General features: G+C 41.8%; 2 protein-coding genes across 5 annotated transcripts in view; one reads left to right on the top strand and one right to left on the bottom strand.

Moving 5' to 3' along the window:
• Window positions 1–19,419, top strand: part of LOC115934057 (zinc finger protein 239) — a 54,119-nt gene that overhangs the window by 23,444 nt on the left and 11,256 nt on the right. Inside the window, exon 2 of the transcript XR_008678642.1 lies at window positions 6,556–6,680. The gene's annotated coding sequence lies outside the window, so the exon portion shown is untranslated. The remainder of the gene's footprint in view (window positions 1–6,555; window positions 6,681–19,419) is intronic.
• On the bottom strand, window positions 7,150–19,375 carry ZNF35 (zinc finger protein 35). 4 transcript variants are annotated; one of them, XM_055383636.2, is made up of 4 exons: window positions 18,620–19,375; window positions 16,694–17,012; window positions 15,244–15,388; window positions 7,150–9,235 (listed from the first exon to the last, which is right to left on the bottom strand). In XM_055383636.2, exons 2-4 carry the CDS (start codon window positions 16,883–16,885, stop codon window positions 7,989–7,991), a joined length of 1,584 nt encoding a protein of 527 aa, XP_055239611.2. In that variant the 5' UTR covers window positions 16,886–17,012; window positions 18,620–19,375; the 3' UTR covers window positions 7,150–7,988. The 4 variants fall into 4 exon arrangements, with proteins under 4 accessions (XP_055239611.2, XP_004034013.2, XP_018879593.2 ...); XM_004033965.5 differs by having other exon boundaries at window positions 19,111–19,375; XM_019024048.4 differs by having other exon boundaries at window positions 16,694–17,009; window positions 19,111–19,375.

The raw sequence follows: 19,419 nt of genomic DNA, 5'->3' as shown, positions 1-19,419 counted from the left end.
GCTCTGAAAAAAACTGCCAATATGGTCTTCAGGATTCCTTTCTCCCCTCACCAGCTCAGCCTCCACTGTCCAGCCAGAACAATATCACAAATATATATTCTTCTGCTGAACTCCTTCACCTGGTATTAGGTTCTTGGTAACCATAAAATGCTAACAATGGATAAAAATAGGGACCTTACTTCTCCAGACCCTTATTCTATTATTCCCCACTACCCATTTCACACTTCACAAGAAAGTCTCACCATTCTGAACAAGCCATGATCTTTCTCTTTTATTAACCTTCCCCTCCTGATCATAAAAGTAATACAGGCTCATTGTAGAAAATGTAGACAATGCTGAAAATTTAACCAGTTAACCCCCAATTTCTTTCTTTCCTATGCATGTGCATCTTAGAAAACTCGGCTCTCTGTACAGTGTTTTATTTTGTACTTTGCATCATTTATTTAATATTACTGTGTGCTATTATCATATCACTATTCTTTTAATTATGACCTTTAGTGGTTGCACAATATTCCATAGTATTATATTTAATCATTCCCCTATTGTTACTTAGGTTAGTCACTATTTTGTGAAATGAGTAACATCGACAAGTATATTAATCATTGTACAAATATTCATTCTTAAGATAGCTTTCTAAAAGTGGTACTGCTGTATCAAAGGATATCAACATTCTTTTAAAAATGGTTTAACTTCCCCTAAAATAACAATGAGTAAAAATGGTTAAAATGTGTAACGATGAGGCTGGGCGTGGTGGCTCACACTTGTAATCCCAGTACTTTGGGAGGCCAAGGTGGGCGGATCACCTGAGGTCAGGAGTTGGAGACCAGCCTGGCCAACATGGTGAAATCCCATCTCTACTAAAAAATACAAAAAACAATTAGCTGGGAGTGGTGGCATGCGCCTGTAATCCCAGCTACTCAGGAGGCTGAGGCAGGAGAACTGCTTGAAACCGGGAGGTGGAGGGTGCAATGAGCCAAGATTGCCCCATTGCACTCCAGCCTGGGCAACAAGAGCGAAACTCCATCTCAAAAAAAAAAAAAAAAAAAGTATAACAATGAGATAAAAGGAACAAATTTCTAGAAGATGGAAAATGAATGATGTGGTAACTAAGACAGCTGGGTGGAGGGAGTAACAGCTTGGAACTCTTGCTGAGGGCTATCCAATGGAAGGAGGTAGCTGATCTACCCTGCCCAACCCCAGAGACTTGGAATTTTGAAACCCCAGGTGCAATGAAGGCTGGGAGGCAGAAGTGGATCTAAAAATAAGGGCATTAAATGGAAGTCTGTAATAACACTTGGCTTCCTTCCCTCCACTTCTAGAAAAGCACTTAACAGCATCTAAACCCCAGACAAAAATATCAGAGGATTTTTGCTAATTAAATGTAAGAGCCCAAGGCAAAATATTCTGTATTCTGGCATTTAGGGTTCTCCAGGGAAACAGTGGGCAAATCTCACTCCTACACACAGAGGTCTCAATTAGGCTTTTAATTCACAGACACACTCACGTGCACACCCACACGTATATGGGTGTAAGAATCACAACACATTTGAGGAAAGTCTAATGAGAGTAAACAAGGTAAACAGAGGGAAAAAAGGACCCAGTGGCAGGGGCATGAAGGGAATGAGATAATTCATGTGACAGAAGACACTTTTAAGAAAAGGCTCTCAGAAATTAAACTAGTTATTGTTAAAATTATTACTGTTAAAAATATTATTCATTAGAAAATAATCAAGGTACTCTTCTCATAGTGGCACAATACAAAGAAATGGAAATAATGAATGCAGCTAAGGATCAATCCACAAGGTCCAACATTTGATTAGCAGGAACAGGACCTCTATAAAGAGTAAAAACAGAAGGAAAAAAAAAACATGGAAAGGGGGAATAGTCATATAAATAATGAGAAAATTTCCAAGAGTAGGAGTACCTGAGTCTGTAGATTGAAAAATTCCACTGAGCATTAGGGAACTGAATACATCAAAGATAAAGAAGAGACTTTAAAAGCTTCCAGGCATAGGGGTGGGAAAACAGATCACTGTAATGTAAATACTATTTACTGATTGTCAAATAAATAAGTATCAGATTGGAATCAGGCATCTCATTAGCAGCAGTGGATGCTGTAAGTCAGTGAAGCAGTGGCTACAAACTTCTAGGGAAATTTTTCAACCTAGAGTTCCAGAGCCAGCCAAACTACCATCAAGTGAGAGGTCAGAGAAAGACATATAAACACTCGACAACTCTGCCTTCCATGTACTCTTTCCTGACAGGAGACTTGACATGTACTATAATAAAATGATGAAGTAAATAAAGAAAAAGGAAGACACAGAATTCAGAAACAGTTGAGTCCAGTGTAACAACAGAATAATAGGCAGAAAGGTCATCAAAAACAGACTAGAGCAGGAGGCTGAAAGCAGAATATACAGAGAGAAAAGAAGTGAATTCAACAGAGTATTTAATTGAATGGAGAATTTGAAAATGACTGCAAGTGTGTGGAAAGCAACCAGTACAAGGTAAAAGGAAAGGCAACTAGAAACTTCCATAAAAACAAAAAGCTGATCCCAAAAGGAAATATAAACACAGTAAGCTAAGATCTGCAATCAACAATATTCACATGGTCGTAATAATGTTCATGCTGTTTATTTTCAGCTTTTGAAATCAATCAAACAAACCATAAAATCCTAACTGGTTACAGAATAGAATTTAAGAATTATCAGACTTGACAATGTAAGAGACAACGATGTGGAAAAGGGAAAGGGCAAGGAAGGGAAGGGTCCCTCCAACATACCACAAAATGGAGAATTGAGATATGGTTTATAGTTAATATAATAAACTAGATATGTAAATATAATAATTTATTATTTTTATAAAATTCTTGCTCCTTATAGAAATATAGAAATTGCTAAAACAAACAAACAAAACCCCTCTTAGTAACCCATAATCCTATTATCCAGAGTATATGGGTTTGAATGTAAGCCTGGAATTAACTGTCAGTATGGCTGTAAGTCATTTAACCACTTATAATATTTTCTTTTTTCCTTCAGGTAATTTATCTATATACTTTTAAATAGTATATAGTATATATAAAAGCAACAGTATATGAGAACTGTATTATATACACAATTTTTAATCCAGACTTTTTCACTTTAAAGCAAAAAGGTAAATCTCTGGACACATAGCATATCATGCACTTGTATATGCGTATTAATAAATATACTTCTGAATACGCCTTTAACCATAACGCAGTCAGGGGTTTCCCAGAGATGGAACTTGAACCAAATATAAAGAGAAACTAAGCTTGCAAAAGTAGAAGGGGACTGAGTGGGAAGTAGTGATGAGGTATTATAGGCACTGAGAAAAGTGTGAGCAAAGGCACAGAGAAGAGCAAGCACGTGCCTCTAGGCTGCAGTAAAAGGTGCCTGAGAGTGAAGAGATGAGGCTGGAAAGAGATTATGAAGAGCTCAGTAAATCACGTTAGGGATCCTGATATTTTTCCCATAACAGACATGACAACAGGGATAGTGGACCAAGTTTGCTTTGGCAGTCCAGAATCTAGCATGACGTTCACCACAAGGGAACACAAAATGTTTTTGTAATGAATGATGCTTAGGAAGGCAGAAATAGCTTCTGGACATTCAATCTGCATGCCCCAGGTGGTGGGAATAATGTCATTTGATAAGGGAAGGAATCTAAGAGAAAAACAAATTTTAAAGGTTTAAAGAATGTCTGGGCAACATTCTTAGTGATTCTGTAACCTAACCTCATTTAAAAAAAAAAAAGTCACTGGTGATTATGTAATACATCCCCAGATTCAACTTTAGGCCCTAAATGTATGTATTGTCTTCAGGAAGCCTGCATAACCTCCAAGTAAGCACAAGATTTAATCTGCAACGTACACTTCTTAGGGGAAGAGGATCCACAATCTCCCCAGGATTCCCAAAGGGGCTGCAGCCCCAGAAAGGTTGCAGTACCTACAATGGATGAGCAAGTGGAGAGGTGACAGATGTGGGAGAGGGACAACTACCTGAGACAGGGAGGGGATACAGAGCAGATGAACAATTAGCTTTGTCCAAAGACACCTCTTCCTAAGCCTGGTGGAATTTATGGCTGTGTTTGAGTGTGTAACTTCGTGTTAGGGATTGAAGTCTTTCTCCTGTGCTCCCAGAGTACTGTATGTGATTTCGCCATCAGTTTTGCATCACTGTGCTCCACTTAATACATATCTGTTGGTCTCATTTGAGGATGAGGACAGATTTCCTGGCCCTACTCTTAATGCCAATCACTAGGCCTGCAACAGAGCTCTTAGCCTGACAGCTAAAAGTCTGATAGCTCTCAGCAACTTGGGAAAATGGGGCTTCAGAGTTCCTAACCACTCCTAGCAAGACTACCCAAAAAAGATGGGAGATGAGCCCAAAGAATAGGAAACTAAGCAAACTGACGAAAGGTGGTCACTCCTCCCTTATAAAACATAAAGAAAATGGCAGGCTGCAATTTATTTTGAGGACTGGAATCAGGAGGCAGAGTTATTAGCTGGGGAAGGATCTGATCTGTCTAGTAATCAATCCACTTGGCTCACATGATTTGTGCAGAATCAGAGGCCCTGAACCTGGATGCAGATTTGTGGAAACTGAGATCTGAAGAGGAAATCCAAGTAGAAATGTAAAAAGTCATAATACATACCAAAAGCATGTTATGTAAAACTTGGTTTGCTCATATAAATGTTTGGTATATTCACTTAAATACAAATAAAATAAGCTAGGTGGCAGAATCCTCTAACATCCAATGGTTGGCAGAGGCACTGATGGACACCTAGTTCAGCTAGTGTAAAGTAAGTGTCCTGTTCTGCTAAAAATACATAGAATGCTTTGCACGTACAGATCCTTACACGGGAGCACCCCCACCCCCTCCACCTTTGATCACACACATTCTTGGCCTACAGCCTTTACTTTTTGCTACAGTGGCTCATAACCTTTGCTTGCCATTGTAATCCCCTCCAGAGTTTTAAAAAATACAGAGGTCTAGAAATGGAGATTTTAAAAAAGTGCCCAATGTGATTCTAACATGAAGCCAAGGTTTAAAACCACTGCTTACTGCAAGGTTGGGTCAGTGAATCTCACACCTAGTTTTGCATCATAATCCCCTGCGTAGCTTTTCTGAACTACCTATGAGTGAAAATCACAATCATCCATAACTGAATACTATGAGGATAAACATATGTGATAGTAGAATGGTTTAACTGTCTTAATGGTCATAAATCCCGGCAGGTATTCTTTAAGCAAAGTAGTTTCTGTCTTTTGGTGGGTCAAGGTCACAGAGTTATCTCAAATCTTCAGACCTGCTCTCCTGATATTCTCAGCTTCCTGATAAGGCAGGGGGAAAAAACTAACTTATTCCTACTCTCAGCAGAGACAGGGGGTGGTTTATTTGGGTCTCTCCATTCCGTCAGGGAGACTGGAACAGTCACTGTTAGGATTGGTGAGGGCATGAGTATTTGATCCTACTTTTGAATCCTTTTGATTTCTTGTATTTGTGTCTCTATGATTTAGAGTGAAACTGGGAAAGTAAGTTGCATATGTTTTGGAAAAAAAACTAGAGGAGGGAGGAAAAAGGAAATTAATAAGCTTTCTTGTGTATGCCTTCTGTATGTGAAAGTGCACTGTAGGCCAGGCATGGTGGCTCATGCCTGTATTCCTGACACTCTGGGAAGCCGAGGCAGGTGGATCGCCTGAGGTCAGGAGTTTGAGACCAGCCTGGCCAACATAGTGCAACCTCGTCTCTACTAAAAATACAAAAAAGGCTGGGCGCAGTGGCTTACTCCTGTAATCCCAGCATTTTGGGAGGCCAAGGCAGGTGGATCACGAGGTCAGGAGTTCAAGAGCAGCCTGACCAACCCCACTGCTACTAAAAATACAAAAATCAGCTGGGGGTGGTGGCGTGCACCTGTAATTTCAGCTACTCAGGAGGTCGAGGCAGCAGAATCACTTGAACCCGGGAGGCGGAGGTTGCAGTGAGCCAAGATCGTGCCACTGCACTCCAGCCTGGGCAACAGAGCAAGGCTCTGTCTCAAAAAAAAAAAAAAAAAAAAAAAATTGGCCAGGCGTGGTGGCACGCACCTGTAGTCCCAGCTACTCGGGAGACTGAGGTAAGAGAATTACTTGAACCTGGGAGGCAGAGGTTGCAGTGAGCCAAGATTGTGCCACTGCACTCCAGCCTAAGACTCCATCTCAAAAACAAAACAAAACTAACACACAAAAAAAGTGCTCTGTAAACTAGAAAACACTATGTGATTAATATTTAGTCTTGCAGAAATGTGATAATAAATGCATGGGACTTCTGCATGAGAGCTGCATCAGGCTCAGCATTTATGATAAATGCTCTTGCATGCCCTGAGGCATTGGAACAGCATGGAGGGACAGAGCAAGAAATCAGGAGACCCAAATTCTAGTCTTAGGTTTGCTGATTTCTGGTCACAGTGCCTAAGGCACACTCCAAAAATCTGTCACATCAGCTTCCTCACCTGAAAAATGGGACTACACACCCCTTTCTTTGTCTCTCCCACAGGTCTGCATGGGGATTACAGGTGTTTGGCAAGTGGCATGGCAGAACAGAGAATCTAGATTCAGGACCTGGACTTGGATATAAGCTGTCACTTGTTACTTGGCCTTGCACTAAATGACCATTCTCAGGTAAATGGGCAACCACCTGTTTCAGTGTTGTAAGGACTAAGGTAGGTGATCTATGTGAAAGCGTGAGATACGTGCCAGGTATCATGATCAATACATAAGGGTACACAACAAAGAATGAAAGTTCTATATAAATACAAGGCAATATTATTACATAACTCTACCTATTGCATAGTTTTATAAATCATTTTTCCAGGAGTAAAGGCTGAATGGTAACAAAGATATCTTACCTTGGCCAGTTTCTTCATCCTTCTAAAAGTTTTCAAATTCCAATACCTCTGAATTTCTCAAAAAATCAAATTAAGACCTTAGGAATCTTACTTCCACCTCCCCTCTCCCATCACTTTCCCTCTTTGGTCTTCTCAGAATGAGAAGAGCTCCACTATTTCTTCTAAACACCATCCAGAATCTGAGAATGAAACCCAAACTGAGACCCCTGGCTGGACTTGAGCAGAATGACAGCAGAGACAACTGGGGCATGCCTCTAGGCAAGCTTTATTCTTTAACTCCTTTATCCAGGAAGGGGCTGTTAGTTGCATCTCACCCAAATGGAATGCGATGGGAATTGGGGGCTTGAGTTGTTTGGAGAAGGAGCTGTTGATCTTGGCAAATGAATATAGCTGGTGTGTGGTGTCCATCAATCCTTGAGTGCTTGGCCATGGAGACTAGGGAATGGTCAGAACAGACCCAGAGGTCCCCAGATCTTTACAATACCAAGGTTCAGGAGGTATAGACAGTAAGGAAAAAGTCCATTTCCTATTTCTGTCCATTTTCAGTAAAGTTTTTGTTTTGACTGGCTTTTAAAAAATTACCTAGGAAATGGAAAGCTTATAAACATTCGTAAGTGAATTGTTGAACTGCTACCCCAAGTGGTTTCCTTACCTAGTCACCACTTAACCAGAAATATTAGAATACACGGTTCAACCAGAATTCAACCAGGCAGATAACCTGCCTGTTGCTCAAGCAATCATCAGAGTTTAAAAAAAAAAATTAAGCAAAAAAGACCTTTCCCCAAATAGCATCATTACCACTTAGCTTTGTATGACCCATTCCTAGGAAAGCCACATTCCACTTCAGAGAACATGACCGCTTAAGGTACAGTTAAAACAAAGTCCTTGCCTTTAGGTGCTTACTTTTTGTTTTAAATTAGCCTCTGAAATGCTTTTCTTGTGTCTTGTGCTGCATTCCTGAAAACTCTAACTTTTAAGGACACAGCCCTCACTTTTATAGAGGAGGAAGAAAACAGCAAAGAGGTGTCTCATTAGGGAGGCAGAAGGTTATGACCAATGCTGGAGGTCTTCCTCTTCCTTGTTATTCAACAAGATGGGTTCTATGGTGTCGCATGAGGTGTGAGTTGGAAATGAAAGCTGCACCACACTTCTCACATTCATAGGGCTTCTCCCCAGTGTGGGTTCTCTGGTGCACGGTGAGGCTCGACCTCTGTCTGAAGGCCTTCCCACACTCATTACATGTGTAAGGTTTTTCTCCATTATGAATTCTCTGATGAATAAGTAGGTATGAGCTACATGTGAAGGCCTTCCCACATTCATTACACACGTAAGGAAGATCTCCACTGTGAATTCTCTGGTGGACAATAAGGCAAGAGAGCTGACTGAAGGCTTTCCCACATTCGCTGCAGTCGTAAGGTTTCTCTGCAGTGTGAATTCTCTGGTGCACAATAAGGTGTGAAAAACAACTAAAGGCTTTCCCACACTCTTTACACTCATATGGCTTCTCACCAGTATGGCTTCGCTGATGTACAATAAGATTTGCACTCTGGGTAAAGGCTTTGCCACAGTCGTTACAGGCAAAGGGCTTCTCCCCAGTGTGGATCCTCTGGTGGACAATGAGGTTTGAGCTCCTAGTAAATGTTTTCCCACATTCATTACATTCATAGCATTTTTCTGTAATGTGGACTTTCTGGTGCCGAGCAAGTTGTGAGCTGTAACTAAAGGCTTTCTCACATTCATTGCACTTAAAAGTTTTTTCTAAGGAGTGGATTTTTTGATGTACAGTCAGATTTGAACTCTGAGTGAAGGCTTTCCCACATTTTGAGCAAACATAAGGTTTCTGTCCAGTGTGGATTCTCTGATGCACAACGAGGTTTGCACTCTGAATGAAGGCCTTCCCACACTCATGACATTCAAAGGGTTTCTCTCCAGTGTGGATTCGCTGATGCACAACGAGGTTTGCACTCTGACTAAATCCTTTCCCACACACGCTACATGTAAAAGGCTTTTGTCCAAGCTGGGTTTTGGGATTTTTAACAGCGCCAGAATTAAGGCTGTATTTTCCTCCAGATTTCTTACATTTCTGGTTTTCCTCTTCTTTGAAGCTTTCAGGTAAGTGACAGTCATTCACTATCAGTTGTCCGAAATCTTTCTTTTCCCTCTTTATTCTCTGCCTCTTTAACATGTTTCCCTTTTCACAAGCTTCTCCTAACTCAGGTCCTTGAGGATCAGCTTTCTGGATTCTTTCTGATATGATGAGGGGTTTTTCAGCTTCCTCACATATCTCAGTTTTTGGAACCAGTAACTGTAGGTTCTTGGTTTCAGCACCTGAACCAAGAAACAGAAAATACAAATGTTAGCTTTCTCTGCCCTAGAAAAAGAATAGGATCATCAAGTCATAAAAGGAAGTATGTGATTTCAGCACCTCCACAAAATGGCTTCATCAAAGAAGAGAATCCCATCACATGTTACCTCTCCTCTCTAGGTTCTTCAGCTGGGGCTTTGCCCTCCCCTCTACCTACGGCAGAACCCACTGACTCATGGTCTTTCCAGCACTTCCACTTGCCTCCATTAGACACTTAACCCCGCTGCCCGCTGCCTCATGCCAGGGAGGGCCAATCTCCAGACAGCGCTCCTGCTGGCTGTATGATGACTGCCCTTGCAACAAAGACCAGTTATGAAGGACACAAGCCTCTCCCTAGGCTTGCCTTCTTACCTTAGCTACTTAGTGTGGATTTGCTTGCAACCCACCAGTTAATTAGGGTGATTTGCTACCTGTAAACAAAGATCTAGCAACTGAGGTTTCTGTGTCTGAGGATGCTGGATATCAAAGAAAGGATAAACATGGACAGAAAGGGTAACACTGGCTGCCAAGAAAGCCACAGCAGCCAAAAGCATATGAAACACTGCGAGGTCCTGCAGCATACAGGTTAAGAACACGGATTCTAGAGCTAGACTGCCTCGTTTCAAATCTCTGCTCTGACACTAACTAGCTCCATGACTTTGGGCTACTTAACTCCTGTGTGCCTCAGTTTCCCAATCTCTAAAACAGGGATACTAATAGTATCTACCTCATAAGGCCGTGAGTAGATTAATGGAGTTACTCTATGTCAACTACTCAGATATTGCCTGGAATACAATCAGTGTTCTGAATGTGTGCAGCAACTTTCAGGCTGACTGATGATGTTGTGAGGGGCCAGAAGGAAAGATGAACGCTTAGGGGAGGGGAGCTGCTATGGTGATAGACAGCTACACTAGGAGAATTAAAAAAGAAACTGTACATGGCAAACTCTTACCCTTGTGTCAGGGGAACAGCTTAGCATTGTGTCAAGGAAAGCTGACCTTGTTGAGTTATGGCATAGCCTGCTCCACAATGCCAGAAAATATCATGAGAACATCAAAACACCCTGAAGCTTTATGACACTGATTAGTCTCTGGATGCTTTACATTGCTTCAGAACCTAATGGTGTCAAAAAGGGGTCCTGCTATCAGTAACATCATAGTTCTTTATGTTTGTCTCCTCTGCACCCTCACTTTCCTTGACCTTGAAATGTGCACCCATGTAACCCAGTTTTGGCACAGTGAACCCTTAACAAGTGTTTGTCAATTAAACCAAGCTCAAGAAATAAGGCAAGTGAAATAAAGGGTAACAGGAATGGGTGGCAAGCCTGTAGAGGAGGGAGGTATTCCCACTGGTGATGTCAGCTCAGAAATAAGCAGTGGTGCTGTGAGCTTCAGGTTATAACTGCTGCTACTGCGCAGGGGAGAGACTACCACCCATGAGAGGGAAATATCCTACAGGATGACCATCCAACCAATGATATGAGTGGGTGGGACAAGGATGTTGGGGTGGTACAAAACAATATTGGGGGCAGGAAAACAGCCTGGTTTGATTGCCTGGTTAAGACTATGATAATCTGAAATTCTATCACAATCATTCAGACAAGATGAGCAGTGTCAGAGGAAAGAAATGCCCAAGTGCTGGATACAGTAGAGCCCCAGATATGACAAACAATAAATATCTGAAATGCTGGCCAGGCACAGTGGCTGATGCCTGTAATCCTAGCACTTCGGGAGGCTGAGGCAGGCAGATCACCTTAGGTCAGGAGTTTGACCTCAGGCCTGGCCAACATGGTGAAACCCCATCTCTACTAAAAATACAAAATTAGCCAGGTGTGGTGGTGCATGCCTGTAGTCCCAGCTACTTGGGAGGCTGAGACAGGAGAATCACTTGAACTTGGGAGGTGGAGGCTGTACTGAGCTGAGACTGCACCACTGCACTTGCACTCCAGCCTGGGCCAGACAAAGCAAGACTCTTTCTCAAAGAAAAAAAAAAAAAAAGGCCGGGTGCAGTGGCTCATGTAATCCCAGCACTTTGGGAGGCTGAAACGGGTGGATCACCTAAGGTCAGGAGTTCGAGACCAGCCTGGCCAACATGGTGAAACCCCGTCTCTAGGAAAAATACAAAAAAAATAGGTGGGTGTTGTGGCAGGCACCTGTAATCCCAGCTGCTCTGGAGGCTGAGGCATAAGAATCAATTGAACCCAGGAGGCGGAGGTTGCAGTTAGCCGAAATCGTGCCACTGCACTCCAGCCTGGGCAGCAGAGAGAAACTCATCTCAAAAAAAAAAAAAAAAAATCTGAAATGCTAAACTTTTTCTGGTTATTTCTATTCCTACTGTTCTGCTAGCTCCCTCTTTTTAAAAATGTTCTGTTTTTCTCTCTGTAGTTTACTTGCTTTTATATCTTTTCTTCTGCTGCTGCTTATTTTTTCCTGCTATCTCGACCCCCTACTGACTCTTCATCTCTCTCCTCTCCTGTTTTTTAATTTTTTGTGTGAAATATTTTGAATTTTTCCATATACAGTTTCATGCCTCTTCTGTTTTTCTTTTGCTGACTGCTTGCTTCTCTTTGTGTTCTCTACTGTTACTTTATCACCTACATCCCACTTTATTCTCCTCCAATCCAACGTCTCCTCCCTTGATTCTTTTCACCTCCTCTTTTGCTTTAACTCCCCATCACTAACACCTGGGCCTCCCATACCGCAGCTGGGCATCTCTCCAACAGAAACAGAGCCCATGAAAACTTTAGTTCATAGCTGCACTGTCTCCCTGACCTTCACTCCTACCCTCCTTACTGGGAGATTTAGAATGTTGGGCATGAAAAATGAAGATCAGTGGGAACTACTAAACTGATTAGAGCCAATAACAGAAACAATTCCTTCTATCTGAATAATGTCTCATGTCAAAACCATTACAAAACCAGGTGCAACTGTAGCCTAGAACGTTTTCATGCAAGTGATTCATTACTGAGTAAAGTAAGACCTGGGGTCTCGGCAAGTGCCTAAGAAAAGAGAATTAGGGTCCATCTGGTGTAGTCAAGTTCAAATTTCTTTGGGTAAAAAGATTAATCAGCAAATAATCCGGGCATATAACCTTGGCTTATTTGAAATGGTATTTTTCCTTTTTTTAAAAAACATGTAGGATTACTGTAGCTCTAGAGAAATTAAATTAAGTACAGAAATAATGAAAAACTAAAACAAAAACTAATTTGTGACCAACTAGAACACAGGCATAGCCATAGTTTTGAAATCAATACTCTTCTTTCACTCTTTTTTTTTTTTTAAGATACCTGAAATGCTACATAAGCCTGCCACCTTAGATGGTGACTGTATTCTGAGATAAGAAGGGTAATTTGATTTACTAAATTTATAAGTCCAATTCATTAGATTTATAACAGCTGTGTTTATCAAGATTTTATTTACAAGATTTGTAAGTCTGCCCAGTTAGGTGTTTGGAATGTTTTAAAGAACTGAAGATATCAAATTTGTAATTATGTTTTATATAAAGAAATTTGATAAGCAGGTAGAATTAAATGTTTAAAATTTTTAATTAATTTATTTTTTTAGACAGAGTCTTGCTCTATTGCCCAGGCTGGAGTGCAGTGGTGCAATCTTGGCTCACTGCAACCTCTGTCTCCCGGGTTCAAGCGATTCTCCTGCTTCAGCTTCCCAAGTAGCTGGGACTATAGGCACGCACCACCATGCCTGGCTAATTTTTGAATTTTTAGTAGAGACAGGGTTTCACCATGTTGGCCAGGCTGGTCTCGAACTCCTGATATCAGATGATTCACCCGCCTCCGCCTCCCAAAGTGCTAGGATTACAGGCTTGAGCCACTGCGCCCGGCCAAAATGTTTAAAAAATTTAATCTGTAAAATTTGAAGCTTAACTGAACATAAGTTAAAGAAAAAATACAAATGTTCTCACTTTTATACAAATATTTCTAGATGTATGGATGAAGTAAAAAGTTATGCTTAATGGCTTAAAAATTGGTTTTTAAATGAATAAACTTTAATAAATTCAACATTAATTAAAATATGAAAACTACAGTTAAAACTTGCTCAAACGTTAAAAACCCAGTAACACATCACAATTTCCAAAGCACTTTCATTTATATTATACAATTTCATCATGAAGATGAAACTGTTCTCCTTCAGCTAAAAAAAGAGCAAGGTTGTGTCTTATTCATTTCTGTATCTCCAGCACCTATCACACTGCCTGACACATAGGAAGGAGGCCGCCAACAAATCCTGTACTTAATGAACACACCCAATTTGTAGAACAGGAAATGGAGGTCCAGAGAGAGAAGGGACTTACTCAAGGTCACAGAGTTATTACAGGCAGGGCAGCAACCCCACTCAGATATCTCTCACACGTAGAGCTCAGTGTTCCCACCATCGCCTGCTGACATCGCCATGGAAATAGTGTTGGCAGTGTTCCTGCCATCGCCATGGAAATAGCTGGCAGCACAAAATACTAAGTCTTGGGTATGAACATGGTCTTGAGGTAAGAGGCAAAGTAGGAAAAGGGAGCCCATTCCTGATGAGGTTCAGCTGTTGGGGTTAAGACTATGAATGGCTGATAAAGCTCAGAGACAGAAAATAAGTGACATGCAGGCGAATGCACCAGAGAGAATGGAACAGAAAGCAGAAAGTGGGGAACAGAAGCTGCTAAGAGTTTGGGAATAATTAAATATGAGACAAGAAAATCTAGGTGGAGATCCTTGTCTTCCCCATAGCACTGGTTTAAGAAAGTGACTTGGTCCCCAGATGCCTGAGGAACTGGTTAGGGAGGAGAGTGGATTCAAAATATTCAATATCTGGCAGACTCATAAAAAGAATAGGGCTTGGCAATCAGCCAGTAAGTGCTTTGAAACACAGGACTCATGGCTACTGCATTCTTGACCCTCACTTATATGTCACTCCTCCACAAGCAAGCTTCTGCCACTGCCAGTGAGATCTTTAGAACATACTACCCTTTCTCTAGTCCTAGCTTAGAGAGAACAAATTGATAAGCCATCAGTACCCTTCACGAAGACCTAGTTTTGAACATCATTATGGTTGACACAGCTGCTCAAAATCCTCTATAATTTGCACAAAGATCTATGAAAACAGAACATCTCCAGGGCATTTGCTCAAAATCACCACAAAAGTTGACTGTTCCTACCTCGGCTAGCATCTCTTGCAGGCTCACCAACCTATGCTAACTAAAAAGTGTATAAAGAGGACATGTACCTACATGTGTGCACAGAGATGAAACTCATTGAACAATAAATATCACTAAAAAGTGAGTTTGGAATTCACCTATTGTATGGTAAATACACCTGATGGCAACACCTTAAGCATACCCTGAGAATGATCCTGTATGGCAGACACACCTGAATATAGTTTGGAGTTCCAAGCAAAGGAATCCAGAAGTGGCCAACCTGGAGATCCATTCCTCATCCATTCCCCACCCCTTTCAGTGGAATGCGGGCCTTAAAGGGGATTGAGGCCCCTTGTTTTGGGTTAAATTAAGGCTGCCAGGTGGAGGTCATTAGGGGGAGGGTGTTAAGTGAAAATGCGACATAAACCGCATGTCTTTTGCAAGCAGTTGCAGCTCTCCTGTCCAGCCTGTGCCACTGGGCCATGTGGTTCTCCCGTGCCCAGTCCACTGCCTCTAGACTGTCTACCCTGTACATAAACATCTAGTAAAATTCTATGTTGTTTGCTGGCTCTGGGTCTCCTCTTCAGCCTCTTGAACCTGGTACCATATTGGTGTTGATCAGGTTTCAGCACAACACCTATGTTTGTCTAGTGTCTTGAGCCTGTGTGCAAAATAAGCCACTTCCCATGACAAATGCACAGGCATTTCAGCATTCCTCTTTCCAGCTTTCCTTGACACTTTCAATACCTCAGTACTCTGTTGGTCAACCTAGGAGACTGGATGCCCACCAGTCTCTGAAAAGATTTTGAGAAACCCCAATGGTCAGATTCAGAATCAGGGAACTGAACCATACCTAGAAAGTTCATGGTCCCATGAGTCTCCAGTATCTCACTCTTGGCCAGAGTCCCTGGTAATGAGTAGCTGCCAAGGGTTGAAGCAGCAGGTGCCTCCTGAGTTGCTTTCAGGACTACCGCCATATCCCAGGATATGTTCTGACCCTAGAGACAAGCAGGCACATGTTTAAGAGGGAACTGGTGGTAGGGGGTAGTGTGGTTACAATTTTGAGAATGAGAACATAATTATCTATTCCTGGAGGCCATAGAACAATTTTTAAAAACAGAAAAGGAAGCCAGAGTCTCCTCCAACCCCCAGGGTGAGTTGGGCAGAGAAACAAGCTAGCTACTTTCTTCCTTATTACTTTGATTGCACCTCACTGCTCACTCCAGAATCTAAACCTAGCTTACCAGTGAGTACATGATAAGAGGAGAGAGCATACGGGAAGAATTTTCAGAGTGAACTTTTGTGGGATCTAAAGATCAAAGCAGCAAGGTTTTGATGATATTATTACAGAAAGGCTCTGGGGGAACCTCTGCCCTCATTTGACTAGTATTGGTAAGGGGTGTGTTTGAAACATTAAGGACAGCACAGTGTACAGCCTCATGAATCAAAGTGTGGTGCAAAGATCAGCAGCAGTATCTGCATCACCTGGAAGCTTGCAAAACAAACAAACAAACAACACAGAATCTCAGACCACCCCCAGACATCCTCAATCAGAATCTGAACTTTAACTGTTTTAACAAGAACCCCTAGGTGATTCCTATGCACATTAAAGTTTTAGAAGCTCTGGTTAGCATTGTCAAAACCTGACTGAAATTACCTGAAGAGTTTTAAAAAACATGGATACCCAGGTCCCACCCTTAGATTCTTTTTTTTTTTTTTTTTTTTTTTTTGAGGCAGGGTCTCACTCTATTGCCCAGGCTAGAGTGCAGTGGCATGAATTCGGCTCACTGCAACCTGTGCCTCCAAGGCTCAATCAGTCCTCCCACCTCAGCCTCCCAAGTAGTTGAGACTACAGGCACGTGCCACCATGCCAAGCTAATTTTTTGTATTTCTGCATTGCAAAACACGAAGTATGCAATGTTGCTCAGGCTGGTCTTGGACTCCTGACCTCAAGTGATCCTCCCGCCTTGGCCTCCAAAGTGCTGGGATTACAGGTGTGAGCCACTGTGCCTGGACCACGGATTCCGATTTAATAGGAATAGAATACAGTATGGACATCAAGATTTTATAAAAAGCTCTCCATGTTCTGTGTAGCAAAATTTGAGAACCACTGGTTTACAGAAAGTACTGAATGTCACATCAATCAGAAGGGAATGTTTCTATCCTATTACAAAAGACTGGAAGCTAGAATCGTACCCAAGAAATAAGACTCCAGGTGTGGAAGTAGAGGGGCAGAGTCCCCTCTTAAACTACTTGAGGTCTTCAAGTATCTCCTCCCCTCTTCCTCTCAGGCCCCTGTTTACCTTTTCTTCCTCTTCTGATCCATCAAGGCCTGTCTGAAGACCCTGCACTGGGGCCCAGACTTTGATGTTCTCGGAGTGCACTTGTTGGCTGGATGCCTGACCTGGGAAGTTTTCTTCTTCTTCCTCCTCCTTTTTCACCTTCACTGGGCCCCATGGGGCTAGGGCCATGGCTTCTCTCAATTCTGCAGTCATCTTCTCTGCTCAGCAGGGGAACTTCTATAGCTGGGAGCTGCCCAGCAGAGGTCAAACCCCATCTAAGCTTTATGTTTCAAAAGCTTCTTCTTGAGTTTCTTCCCAGGGCCAAGATGAGTACTGCCTACTGAGAAATCAGAAAACACTGTTAGCACCAAGGAGAGATTTGCTGGATGCCTCTTAGCAAATCTGCCGGATGCCACACCGGCAAATTTCACCAGCGCCTGGCCAGGGGCCAATGTAGGACATGGAATCCTCTATTCCTCCCTCATAGGATGAAGGGGTTGGACTGTAAATATGTAATATCTTCCCATAATAACCACATTGCAAACAGCTTTATATAATGTTTATTGATTTTTTCCTGATTAAAAGTTAACTTACTTTTATTGTAAAAACTTAAAAGCAGCAAATGATTAAGAAAAATCATCTCGGTCTACCTCCAAAGAGATAACCACTATACATTTTAAGATTTAAGATATTTCTTTCAAAGGAAAATCTCCAACCATACTACTAATAATTATGATTTTACAAATTCTTGTTTTTGACTATGGGGATACATATTTTCACAATTATCATCATAGCATTTTTAAAAAAAGGATTTTACAACAAAAAGATTTTTTATTGCCAAGGATACAAAATAATGTGAACAAAAGGATCCCAAGAAAAAGACTGGGAGTCTTTATACCAACGTGTTAGCAGTGGGTAGTTAACTCTGGATGGTGTAATTACAGGTAGTTTTAAGGTTCTTTTCATTTTTTTAATTTGATTTTTACATTGTCCATAGCTTCCAAATGTCCTGTGAGATAAAATATTACACTTAAGATTTAAAAAAAGATTACTTTCATGTTGCCATTCTTCATGCTTATTTTAAATGCTACACAATAACCTATGGTGTTGATAAATCTTCACTCTCATTGAAAAAGGATCAAGTAATACAGAAATATATAGAATTAAATATATAACCTACACACACTACACACACACACACAAAGTACTTATCAGTTTAGATGGGAGTCCTAACCCATTTTCTCTGCATTTACATACTTATATGTACACCTTCACACATATTGCTTATTTTTCAAAAACATACTTTAGATCATCACAGTTATATACTGTTCAGCAACCTGCATTGTTTTTAAACTCAATTTCCATATTTCACAATAGTCTTAACAATCTTTCAATACAACACATGTAGAAGTACCTCATTCTGGCATAGTATTCTAAATTGTGGCTATATTATCATTTACTTAATCATATTCTATTTATGAACCATTTATTTAGTAAAAGTTTATATTTCCATTTTATTAATATTTAAAAGTTTTTCTTTGTAAATATTTTTTTTTTGGCTGAATTATTCCTTTAGAATAATCAGAGAATTACTGGTTCAAGGATTTGCTGGTTGATACGTACTGTCAAATCGCTTTCCAAAAGCACCATGCCAATTCACACCCCCACTAATTGACAGTAACCCTTTATCACAGCTAAGCCAGCAGGGTTTTTGTTTTTAACCTGTGAGCAAAATAACCTTACTAGTTTGATTGCTTATGAAGAGACTGAAATTTTTCTTTCTAACCCCCTTTGAATGTTTTATTGGAAAAGGGTGCGAAATCTTATTCAATCCCCTGTTGCTGCTATTGAAGTGATCATATTCTTTTCCCCATGTCAACTTACTGGCCACTTACTGTATACACTGAATTTATTAAGTAATGCAATACTTTCATTCCTGTGACAAACCTTAATTCTGGAGGACTATTCTTTCCATCACTATCCGAATTCAATCTGGTATGAAGGTCCTTAAGACTAGTTCCACCTTGTGTATAAGACTGCCTTACAGTGAGTACTCTCATCAGACTTCTGATCAGATTCTGACGGACCTCCGGTCCCAGACGGCACAGGGCCCTCTATCAAAGGCTCCCTTTCAATGTCCTTTCTCTATTTCCAAACGTGGCAATCCATTCTCTCCACGTATAGGCTCCTCGCGGCCCTGTCCCTGGGACCTATCTGGCCCCTTGGCCGGTCTGTGTCCATCCTCTCCCGGACCAGGCCCCAGGTGGGCAGCAGCCGGGATTCCGAGGCGGTGGGGAACTCACTGCCCCCCGCACCCCGACAGACAAGGCTGGTGTCCCCGGGGAAAGGACGCAGGGGCCGCTCCTAGGGCCATGGCCCCTAGGAGAGCCCCTTTTTCTCCCTTGACGTTCGTGCCCATCCCCTCCGACCCCACTCACTGTGCGCAGCTGAGAAGCCCGACCTGAGTTCACCGGCTCTGCAGCAAGAGGCTGGCTGACCGGGACTTCAGCTTCTACCGGCACAAGAACAATGACCGGACAGGAAGTGCCTCGGGATGGGCTTCCGGCTCCCCAAGTCGCCAAGCCGGCCTCTCTAGGAATCTCGGAGGTGCTTTCCTCTCGATGGGTGTCCAATGTCGCCCCCGACCAGGGATGGGGCAGAAGCGCTTAGGAGGATTGTGCTGTTGGAAGCTCTAAGTGAGCCTCAGGGAGGGGCGCATCCCAAGCAGGGATGAGACACTCAGGCGA

Source organism: Gorilla gorilla, chromosome 2 (genome assembly GCF_029281585.2).
Source record: "Gorilla gorilla gorilla isolate KB3781 chromosome 2, NHGRI_mGorGor1-v2.1_pri, whole genome shotgun sequence".
NCBI lineage: Eukaryota > Metazoa > Chordata > Mammalia > Primates > Hominidae > Gorilla > Gorilla gorilla.
The sequence above is the reverse complement of the archived record's forward strand: the minus strand, read 5'-3'. Positions and strand labels throughout refer to the sequence as shown.